The sequence below is a fragment of the Nematostella vectensis genome, chromosome 12, assembly GCF_932526225.1.
Source record: "Nematostella vectensis chromosome 12, jaNemVect1.1, whole genome shotgun sequence".
NCBI classification, from domain to species: Eukaryota; Metazoa; Cnidaria; class Anthozoa; order Actiniaria; family Edwardsiidae; genus Nematostella; species Nematostella vectensis.
In genome coordinates, this window is record NC_064045.1 from 8,907,273 (window position 1) to 8,918,854 (window position 11,582).

General features: G+C 42.4%; 1 protein-coding gene across 2 annotated transcripts in view; it reads left to right on the forward strand.

Annotated features, from left to right (window-relative positions):
- Nucleotides 1-11,582, forward strand: part of LOC5511724 (formin-like protein) — a 28,385-nt gene that overhangs the window by 15,405 nt on the left and 1,398 nt on the right. For both annotated transcript variants that reach the window (XM_048720015.1, XM_048720016.1), the window contains 11 exons: nucleotides 189-292; nucleotides 897-1,008; nucleotides 1,372-1,431; nucleotides 2,139-2,266; nucleotides 2,933-3,001; nucleotides 3,692-3,778; nucleotides 4,207-4,275; nucleotides 6,216-6,296; nucleotides 8,194-8,320; nucleotides 8,719-8,819; nucleotides 9,404-9,568. In XM_048720015.1, coding sequence (XP_048575972.1) covers nucleotides 189-292; nucleotides 897-1,008; nucleotides 1,372-1,431; nucleotides 2,139-2,266; nucleotides 2,933-3,001; nucleotides 3,692-3,778; nucleotides 4,207-4,275; nucleotides 6,216-6,296; nucleotides 8,194-8,320; nucleotides 8,719-8,819; nucleotides 9,404-9,568 — 1,103 coding nt within the window. The remainder of the gene's footprint in view (nucleotides 1-188; nucleotides 293-896; nucleotides 1,009-1,371; nucleotides 1,432-2,138; nucleotides 2,267-2,932; nucleotides 3,002-3,691; nucleotides 3,779-4,206; nucleotides 4,276-6,215; nucleotides 6,297-8,193; nucleotides 8,321-8,718; nucleotides 8,820-9,403; nucleotides 9,569-11,582) is intronic.

The following is an 11,582-nucleotide window of genomic DNA, read 5'->3' on the forward strand; positions in this document are numbered from 1 at the left end:
ATTCAAAACAAAATAATCGTTAGCGCTAAATAATTTTCTTTTTATTGCTGTTATTTTGCCGCTAAATGCCAGAGCGCGCGCCAGTTTGACACCCAAACAATCACGTGATCTCTTAGCACAAGTCCCCTGTTATTCTTTATTTGGCATGCATTAACGATTAAGTCTGATTTTAAGTTGCTGCCTTTCAGACCCCATCTTAGGCTACAAAAGAGTTCGACAGAGTAGCCGAGTTCGCCTACCGATGCTGAACTGGGTACCAGTTCACAACGGCCCACGACAGACGTTCTTTGATGTAAGAAACAAGAAACCGATTCACTTTGGTCTTCTCCTTAATAACAACTTCTTGTTATCGACCTTAAAGGGTCCCTGCCAGCTTCCATTTTGTCATCCTAGCCATAAAGGCTAAGTGCGTAAAGAATCCAATTGTGTGGCTGTCTGAGTCTTTTTAAGCGATGAGCGTTTGATAGAAAATGGGGGGAGGGGGGGGGGGGTAAGGCAAGAGCATATACGCTCTTTAAATTTGCCCCATGAAAAATGAGACTTGGAATACGGAAACCATGCTACTGGAATCCGGAACCCACATACTAGGATCCGGAATCCAAGACTTAAACTGGAATCCGGAATACAGAGTCCTGGAAAAAGATGGAATCCGGAATCCAAGGAAAAAAGCCCACATGGAATCCGGAATCCACACACTAGGATCCGGAATCCAGAACTCTATTGGAGAACATGGGGCGATTAAATGTTGTCTGAACTTTTTAAACGCTGAAACTATCCCCCGACTGGCTCTTTTAACCACTTATTCTCCCCATCAGATGGCAACTCTGTGAAAAAGCATAAGATTCCATCGAAGGAATTGGAGATACCTGACTAGAGTTTATTTATTCTATTTTAAGGATACAGACGAAGATGAGATCATGGGTGTGCTAGATTTTGACGATTTCGATCGAAAGTTTGAGTTAAAACATCACATGATGTCGGAAGAGATCATTGCAAGAAGAGAAACGGGTAAGTTAGGGGGAGTTTTCAACCAGTCTTATGTAGAGCATTAAAAACATTGAACAGTGCGACGCGCGCTACCGTGGCCACCTTGAAAGATTTACCGTGCAAAGCGTGCTACCGTTGCCAACATGAAAAATTTACCGTGCGACGCGTGCTACCGTGGTCACCTTGAAACTTTTCTCTGATTGTCATTAACGTCACTGGCCAAACAGCGTGCCAGAGAAATGCCTCAGAATACGAAGTTCGTGTCAACAAGAACAGTGCTCACAGTGCGGATTGGTCAACTTTCTTTTTGTCTGCACCGGTCACACTGTAAGAAAGTGGAGGACTTTACGTGTAAAGATTTTAACGTTATTGTTATCGTTTTAGCGGCTAAGCGAGCAGCGGAGATGATTTCTGTGATAGATCAGAAGAGAGCAAGAAACCTGGGTATGTAGAATTTGTTTGGCTGGTTCCTATGCTATAGGAACCAGCCAAGAAATGGAGAGTATCTTTCTGTCTCGCGGCCCTGAATTTGACTACTTGATGGTATTGCCTTTCTTATTAGGTATTATATTTGGATTAGAAATGTAAAGCGATGACGATTTGCTAGAAAAATTCTCACAATCCACGAGTTAAGGTTAATACTTGATGGATGATATTTGATTGCAAATATCCCATTTACTCGCTTGAATAAGCGATTTGTAATTGTTTAATAGAGGCTAGCTGTTTGCTGGAGGCTCAAATAAAAGCAATTAAACTGAAAATAGGATATACCTTTTGAAAAGAGCCACCGCAAAATATCTAAGTTCGCGTTTAAGCTCTAATAACTTTAAATTTATGTGGCCCTCAAGAGGTTTCTTAGCTAAATGGTTTCTTAAATCCAGTAATGCTTACTAGAGGTATTAGTTAAAGCAAATAATACATTTGTGACTGAAAAATAGCGGAGAATATTTGGGAATAGGGGAGGTTAGCCTAGTCCCAGGCGTTCGTGCCCGGGCCGATCGGGCTTCCTGTGTCAGTAAGAGTTGTGATGTCACAGTAAAGCTCGTCCCAGACCCCAAGCTGCCCCCTAGTAGATCTCCAGGGACAGAAATCCCGGTCAAAAAAAATCTAGGACTATCCTGACGTTTATTTTTTACAACATTTTTTTTCAGTTATCGCTCGCCGTCGCATACAGCATGACACGGAGCGTATAAAGGAGCTAGTTAGTCACTGTGACTTAGCGGAGCTTCCCTCAGAACACGCGGAGCTTCTTCTCAAGTTTGTGCCAACCAAAGAGGAGGTAAAGGCTGATTCAGACAGCACGAATAAGTCGTATACGACCTGCCTACGACATGTCATAGCCCTGAATTACACACTACGACTTTTGTGGTCGAGCATCGTAGCGGTGTCGTAGATGTCGTGGGCTGATTTACCCTCTACGACTCGAGTTGTAGAAGTGTCCCAGGCAAAATCAGCTTTAGTAGTAGGACGAAGAGAGTTTGTTAGGCTAAATTATCATGAGAAAACCACGAAATCTTCATTAATTTTTAAAAGTGTTGCCATGTTTCAGTACGGATAATCCACATAGTCTCAACGGGTTCTAGCTTTCCGAAATAAGCGAAAGTCACTCTTTGGCTTTTTTGTCATGTGTATTCGTACAATGGTACCTAAGGTTGAGAGGGGGAGGGGTTGTACGAAGGAGATAGTGGGTAGGGGAGGGGAGAGTAAGCAAGGAAGAAATATACCAGAAGCGAAAAAGGTTTACAAGGGGTAAGGTGTACATGGTGCTGGTGGAGAGAGAAGTGAGTTACAATAAAATATGAGAAATTAACAAAGGGGCAAGGAAATACATGCACGTAATTATTTGATAAATGACAGTAAGTACGAATGGGTTAATTCATAGAGCTCTTTAAAACCGTCCGAGTGTCTTATAAACATTGTCTTTGTGGATGTTTTTTTTGTTTAGCTCGCAGGCCTATCAGAGCACGCGGACGAGTACGATCGACTCGCAGAGGCTGACCAATTCATGTTCCAGGTATGTATCCGGCAAGTCTACGATGGGGGCAGAACATTTACTATTTGCAATGTGACGCGCGCTACCGTGACCACCTTGACAGTTTTGTGAAGTAAGCTAATAAGAATGCAAAAAAGTGCTATCTGATACGACGCGCGCTACCGTGGCCACCTTGACAGTTTTGTAAAGTGAGCAAATAAGGCCACGAGAAACATGCTATCTGATACAACGCGCGCTACCGGGGCCACCTTGACAGTTTTGCGAAGCCAATAAGGATGCGAGAAACGTGTTATCTCATACGACGCGCGCTACCGTGGCCACCTTGACAGTTTTGTGAAGTAAGCCAATAAGAATGCAAAAAAAGTGCTACCTAATACGACGCGTGCTAGCGTGGCCACCTTGACGGTTTTATCAAGTAAGCCAAGAAAGATGCTAACATGCTATCTGATTTCGCCGAATGGCTTTTAAAACCGCGCGCTTTTTTTTTTCGGGGACAAAAAAAAATATAAAACACATACAATGAAAATCATACAATGACCTTTGACAGTAAGATATTATTTTAATTGTTTTACATTAAATGATGTTGATTAACCATTGACATCTAGTATAAACGCATTTCGTGTTATCGCACTCGCAGATCTTTGTTAATTCGTGCCCTAAGTCCCATACAACACTTACGCCCATTATCTAACACTGGTATTGTGCTTTCAGATGGCACAGGTTGAGAGGTACGAGGCCAAGCTTGGAGTGATGACGTTCATTGGTGTCTTCGACGAGCTGATGAACAGTGTTATACCGGTAATGGAAAATTAGGTTTAGTGTTAGTTTTACCTTATCCAAATTATTTAAAGACCCTTGGCGTTTTGTTTTCAATTTTGAAAAAAAATAACCTTGGAAAAAAAAAATATCATTGGATTTGTGGATTGGATTGCTCAATGATTAGAGTAGATTTAGTTTGCCACTGTAAAGTGCATCTCATTCAAGCAAGGGTCTTCTATAGCTGTGTCATTAGTTTTTCGTGGGCCATGGTTTACTCGATAATCATAATAGAGAATTAGAAATAAAAGCTAGATGGCCCTAGGAGCGTCTCGTTAATATGCATGCTTCTCTTGGTTATCTGATGATATCCTTGTAAGGATATGATAGTATAATGATTTAGCTTATGATGGAAAAGATGCGAATGACGAGTAATAAGAAAATAATGCTGACATTCTTTCTGAACTCAGGATATCGAGTCTGTTCTCCGAGCAGCCACGTCAATAATAAACAGCATCAAACTCAAGAAGTTGTTCAAGGTGACCACTTAACCTAACACATGCCACACAACATAACTATTACATATGTCACACAACACAATCTTCACACATGTCACACAACACAATCCACACACAACAAAACAATTGCACATGTCATACAACCCAGTCATCACACATGTCACACAACACAATACACACATGTCACACAACAGAATCCTCACACATGTCACACAACACAACATTAAACATGTCACACAACACAATAATCACACATGTCACACGACACAATCATCACACATGTCACACAACACCATCATCACACATGTCATAGTACATTTCACACAACACAACCATCGCACATGTCACACAGAACAATCATTAAACATGTGACACAATTCAACCATCACACATGTCACACAACAATATCATTACATGTCATACAACACAAATATCACACATGTCACAACGTGGAAAATCCCTTGGGACAGTTTGGTTAGACGCCCAGTATCTTTCTTTGAGGTTCTGCTTCTTTCTGTGTTCCATTTTCGTCGCCAGTCACACAACACAGAAATCACACATGTCACACAACACAACCATCGCACATTTCACATTACACAACCATTAAACATGTCAAACAACACAATCATCACACATGTAAAACAGCACTATAATCACATGTCACACAACGCAACCATCACACGTCACACAACACAATCATCGCATGTCACAAAACACAAAACTCACACATGTCACACAACATAATCATCACACATGTCACACAACACAACATTAAACATGTCACACAACACAATCATCGCATGTCACAAAACACAAAACTCACACATTTCACCCAACGTAACCATCGCACATGTTACACAGAACAACCATTTAATATGTCACACAATATAAACACACATGTCATACAACACAAATATCACACGTCACAACGTGGAGAATTGGGACAGTTTGGTTAGACGCCCAATATCTTTCTTTGAGGTTCTGCTTATTTCTGTGTTCCATTTTCTAGTTGGAAGATAGAAGAACTACCGATCGTCGCCAGTCACACAACACAACTGTAACACATTTCACAAAACACAACTACACCATCGCACATACCGTATACCACAATCATCAGTTGTTAAATCCAAATATTCCTTTGCTCGGCAGATCATCCTAATCTTTGGTTAAATCCAAATATTCCTTTGCTCGGCAGATTATCCTAATCTTTGGTTTAATCCAAATATTCCTTTGCTCGGCAGATCATCCTAATCTTTGGTTAAATCCAAATATTCCTTTGCTCGGCAGATCATCCTAATCTTTGGTTAAATCCAAATATTCCTTTGCTCGGCAGATCATCCTAATCTTTGGTTAATCCAAATATTCCTTTGCTCGGCAGATCATCCTAATCTTTGGTTAAATCCAAATATTCCTTTGCTCGGCAGATCATCCTAATCTTTGGTTAAATCCAAATATTCCTTTGCTCGGCAGATCATCCTAATCTTTGGTTAAATCCAAATATTCCTTTGCCCGGCAGATCATCCTAATCTTTGGTTAAATCCAAATATCCCTTTGCTCGGCAGATCATCCTAATCTGTTAAATCAAAATATTCCTTTGCTCGGCAGATCATCCTAATCTGTTAAATCCAAATATTCCTTTGCTCGGCAGATCATCCTAATCTTTGGTTAAATCCAAATATCCCTTTGCTCGGCAGATCATCCTAATCTGTTAAATCAAAATATTCCTTTGCTCGGCAGATCATCCTAATCTGTTAAATCCAAATATTCCTTTGCTCGGCAGATCATCCTAATCTTTGGTTAAATCCAAATATTCCTTTGCTCGGCAGATCACCCTAATCTGTTAAATCCAAATATTCCTTTGCTCGGCAGATCATCCTAATTTTTGGTTAAATCCAAATATTCCTTTGCTCGGCAGATCATCCTAATTTTTGGTTAAATCCAAATATTCCTTTGCTCGGCAGATCATCCTAATTTTTGGTAACTACATGAATGGCAGCAGACGAGGAGCAGCCCACGGATTCAAACTGGAATCGTTATATAAGGTTGACAATACAAATTAATATCTAGTTTGTTAAATACAGCGGGACCTGCCCCCGATGCCCGATGGGACACTCCCAATAGGAGTCACTCATGATGGGACCCGCCCCCGATGGGACACTTCCAATGGGAGTCACTTATTATGGGACCCGCCCCCGATGGGACACTCCCAATAGGAGTCACTCATGATGGGACCCACCCCCGATGGGACACTCCCAATAGGAGTCACTCGTGATGGGACCCGCCCCCGATGGGACACTCCCAATAGGAGTCACTCATGATGGGACCCGCCCCCGATGGGACACTCCCAATAGGAGTCACTCATGATGGGACCCGCCCCCAATGGGACACTCCCAATAGGAGTCACTCATGATGGGACCCACCCCCGATGGGACACTCCCAATAGGAGTCACTCGTGATGGGACTCGCCCCCGATGGGACACTCCTAATGGGAGTCACTCATGATGGGACCCGCCCCCGATGGGACACTCCCAATAGGAGTCACTCATGACGGGACCCGCCCCCGATGGGACACTCCCAATAGGAGTCACTCATGATGGGACCCGCCCCCGATGGGACACTCCCAATAGGAGTCACTCATGATGGGACCCGCCCCCGATGGGACACTCCCAATAGGAGTCACTCATGATGGGACCCGCCCCCGATGGGACACCCCCAATAGGAGTCACTCATGATGGGACCCGCCCCCGATGGGACACTCCCAATAGGAGTCACTCATGATGGGACCCGCCCCCGATGGGACACTTCCAATGGGAGTCACTCATAATGGGACCCGCCCCCCATGGGACACTCCCAATAGGAGTCACACATGATGGGACCCGCCCCAGATGGGACACTCCCAATGGGAGTCACTCATGATGGGACCCACCCCCGATGGGACACTCCCAATAGGAGTCACTCATGATGGGACCCACCCCCGATGGGACACTTCCAATAGGAGTCACTCATGATGGGACCCACCCCCGATGGGACACTCCCAATGGGAGTCACTCATGATGGGACCCGCCCCCGATGGGACACTCCCAATAGGAGTCACTCATGATGGGACCCACCCCCGATGGGACACTCCCAATGGGAGTCACTTATTATGGGACACGTCCTCTTGGGACTAACAAATTGAGCTAAGCGTTTAGAAGGCTTAGTTGCAACAAAATGTTGTTTAAAAACAAACTGTTTAAAAGGGTAATAATCACTCGCTTTTGCTAAGCCGAGCAGGGATGGTTTTTTTTTACTTATAAAAAGACAAGGTAAGAATTGTGTTGGTCTGTTGGCCATCAGTAGTAACTTATTCTCACCACAACCCATTGTCATGCCAGGGCAAACTAGTTAAGGAAAGTGTCTGCTCCCGCCATGGCAATAGGTTTGCGGAGGAAATGTGGTCCGATCGCCATCAGGGGAGGGGGAGGGTGAAAGCACGAAAAGAAAATGCTCGGCCGTTGAGTGAAGACTGGATGACTTGTGTGAAAGGACCCGGGGAACCTTGATTGGGATTCCGATAAACAGACGGGGGTGTTCTTCGGCAAAATCATTTAACCCTAAGGGATGGCACTTTGGGCGTGGTCAACAGAAGTCCTTACCCCTAAGAGCAAATTGGGTGTTGTCGAAGGAACCATAAGATAAAGCAGAATCGGAAAAAGACGTTGAACACCCCTTAGGAATAGCAATTGGTCGAATTTTATACCCTAAGAGATGGCAAAATCGGAAATATCCTTTAAAACCTCCTAGGGGATGGCAGTTGGTCGAAATTTAACACCCTTCCCGCCTTCCCCCTCCCGGGCTTGATTCAGTGACGTAGGGAATCCCTTGGCACAGTTTAATTAGACTCAGAGCGCCCAGTATCTTACTTTGAGTTTCTGCTTATTTTTGTGATCTATTTTCTAGTTGGAAGATACGAGAACTACCGATCGTCGCCAGTCATTCCTAGCGTACCTCGTCCAAACGGTCCGAACACACTTCCCCGAACTCAGCAACTTTGACGAGGAGCTTAGTCTCGACGGGGCGTCACATGGTAGGCTTGATTGACAGTAGTGATTGACAGCTGCCACTCAAATATCAACAAGCAGATCAAGAAGCTTAAATGTGTTAGACCTTAACCCGAACGCATTGCTCGCTAAGCAGTTTTCAAAAAAGTTAGACGAATGCTAGATTCTCAGTTGCAACTGACACCATCTCTAAATCTTGGATGTTTGATCTATCTATACCTAGATAGATATTTGCAAAAATAATGGCGAAGGGAGACAAAATTATATCCTCTATTGAAACTTCTAATGAGGTCTATAAAATATAAAGAAGTAGAAACTTGGCAAATATGACACCCTTATGTGTTCCAGATTTGGAGTTTCCGTCGTTAGTGGGATTGTAGTTCATGATTTGACTTACTGAATCATATTATGCTTTGTTATCCAGTCTCCCTTCAGACGCTGGCGGCCGACGTGCAAGGCCTGCGAAAGGGACTGGACCTGACCAAGTCTGAGCGCGATAAACAACCGAACAATTTCATCATCTTCGTATCCTTTTTTGGAAACGCATAGAAAGTTATGCCGCGGTATGTGGGAGAATTTTGCCGAGATTCTAGTCAAGAAAGGTCAACCTGGCTCGGCTTTTTAACATAGTTTTATGTGTCATATACTCTATACACCACGAAATTCGTCACGTCATAATCAAAATGCTGTGGAATCACGAAGCGCCGGCTACCCTGGGTACCAGAAGCTCCGAGCTTCGCGGCGACAACGAAGCTCGGAGCCTCTGTTATCCAGAGTAAGCGGCGGCTAACCAAACAAAACAACCTCCGCCGATCCAAATTGCGTGTAGCATAATTTCATAGGCTATGAATTGCAATGAGATGTTAGAAGTAATTTAAATCCACGTGAATCATAGTAATTTAAATCCACCATTTTAGAAAAACAATTCCTAAGGTTTATGTTCCTGGGGATAGCATAGGATAAAATACAATGTTTCCTGTAGGTTGAAGACTTGTAGGTTGAAGAATGTTGGAGCCAGATAATCAATGTTATTACCATAGATTCAAGCCCCCTCTAAGCCAAAAGCTAGATCAGCCCTGGAGGTATTTCTTTCCTTGACATGATGATAGAACTTTTACAACAACGCGTTCCGCAAGGTGCAAAGAGTGACCGAGCGCTATCGTAAGATGGAGGAGACGTACACCCAAGTGTGCACCATGTTCTACGAAGATCCCAAGAAACGAGAACCCTCAGAGTTCTTTAAGACATTTACAGACTTCGTGGGATTCTATAAAGTAAGTTTGACACGATAAAATGGGTTATTCTAAGTTATTCAGTGAAGTCAATAACTATTGCAATCAAACGTGAAGAAAAAATAGCGGCTGATGGCTTGTTTAAGGGGAAAACTCACTGGAAAAATCGTGTCCTATCCAGTGTATGGAAATAGTCTGTAAATACACTGGAAATAGACTGTAAATCCGATTTACAGACAAAATGCACATTTACAAACCCTGGAAATGTATGTAAATAGCCTGTAAATAGTGTGTAAATTAGTTAGAGAATCTTTCTCACAATCACGGTAAGCCTGGAAATAGTCTGTAGAAGCACTGGAAATAGTCTGTAAATGTGCAGAAAGGGGCCCAGAGAACCCTGGAAATAGCCTGTGAATAGCCTGTAAATAGTCTGTAAATCTATGCGATGCAGCTACAGCTACCCTGGAAATAGTCTGTAAATGTGCAGAAAGGGGGCCCAGAGAACCCTGGAAATAGTCTGTAAATGTGCAGAAAGGGGCCCAGAGAACCCTGGAAATAGCCTGTAAATAGTCTGAAATTTGTCTGTAAATCTATGCGTTTCAGCAACAGCTACCCTGGAAATAGCCTGTAAATACGCAGAAAGGGGCCCAGAGAACCCTGGAAATAGCCTGTAAATAGTCTGAAAAAAGCACGAAGATCGCTGAAGAAGATTTTTGCAACCTTTGCCTTTATTTTTTTGTTCAAATGCAACATGTATGACAATATTCATGGCTTAAAAACATCTCTTTCTTTATAAAAAAATCTAAACAAAACACAAATTCTTTTAGTTTTTTTTCTTTTTTACTTAACAGCATCGGCATTTGTACTTCCTCCATTTTCTTCCTTTTTAGCTAAAATAATGCAATAATTGTTGCCTTTCTGATTTATACCTGTAAATAAAAAGAGATCAAATTTAATTTCATTATATAAAAATAGTTATTAAAGTTTACCTTTAAAAATGCATAGTAGATAGATGTATACTTACAGAACATAATTTCAGGAGCTCTGCCTTCTTTCTTTTCTACAAGTCAAGCATGCCCCATCCTGCAACTGAAAGAACTTTTTTAAAGGTCTTGTTATTCAGATAGGAGAAATAAGGGCATTGATATTCGATTTTAATTGAATTTGACCAAAGTTTTTTTTAAAGAGGAAATACCTTATCTTTAGATCCTGAAACGGCGTTGGCGTCCATGCAATTCCAATTTATGACTTGTGTAGAAATCGTGTTACTTATTGAGCAAAACAATAAAGACATTAACTGTTGCGCTACCGAGTTGAACTTGCGTGATGTCATTTTCTGTCGCGCGCGTGGCTATCGCGATTAGGTAATAGTAACATTTTACTTTTTATGTCACGCGATATAAATATCGCCTGTAGTCTAAATGCCTAAATGTGTTAAAAATTCACTCAAACTGCTGCCACTTTGGCGTGGTTCTGCTTCTTTGTATTCTTCTGGTCTTACTGGTTTACTTACATTAGTTGTTTATTAAACAAAATTGGGTTATTAAAATAATAAGTAGGAGTAAACATGTGAAACGATAGGGACCTTGATATTTAAAACGGCGCAGAGAGTAGCCTGGAGTTAACAGACCCCGCTCAAAATCTAAACGAACTTAGATTTTAGGCGAAGTCTGTTAACTCAGGCTACGGAAGAAAGGACGACGGCCGTTTAGATTATATCCATCCGCTCGGATATCTCACTGGATGCGTCAGATGCGCTAGCAATTTGATCCTCAGGGATCCCGTTCTGTCAGCTTCTGTAATTGCAGCAGTATCACCGATACATGCAATTTCAAGAGATAAAACAAGCTATGGGATCTTTGTCATTTACAGGCTATTTCCAGGGTTCTCTGGGCCACCTTTCTGCACATTTACAGACTATTTCCAGGGTAGCTGTAGCTGCACCGCGTAGGATTTTCAGGCTATTTACAGACTATTTCCAGGGTTCTCCGGGCACATTTACAGTTTATTTCCAATGTAGCTGTACCGTATATATTTACAGACTATTTACAGACAA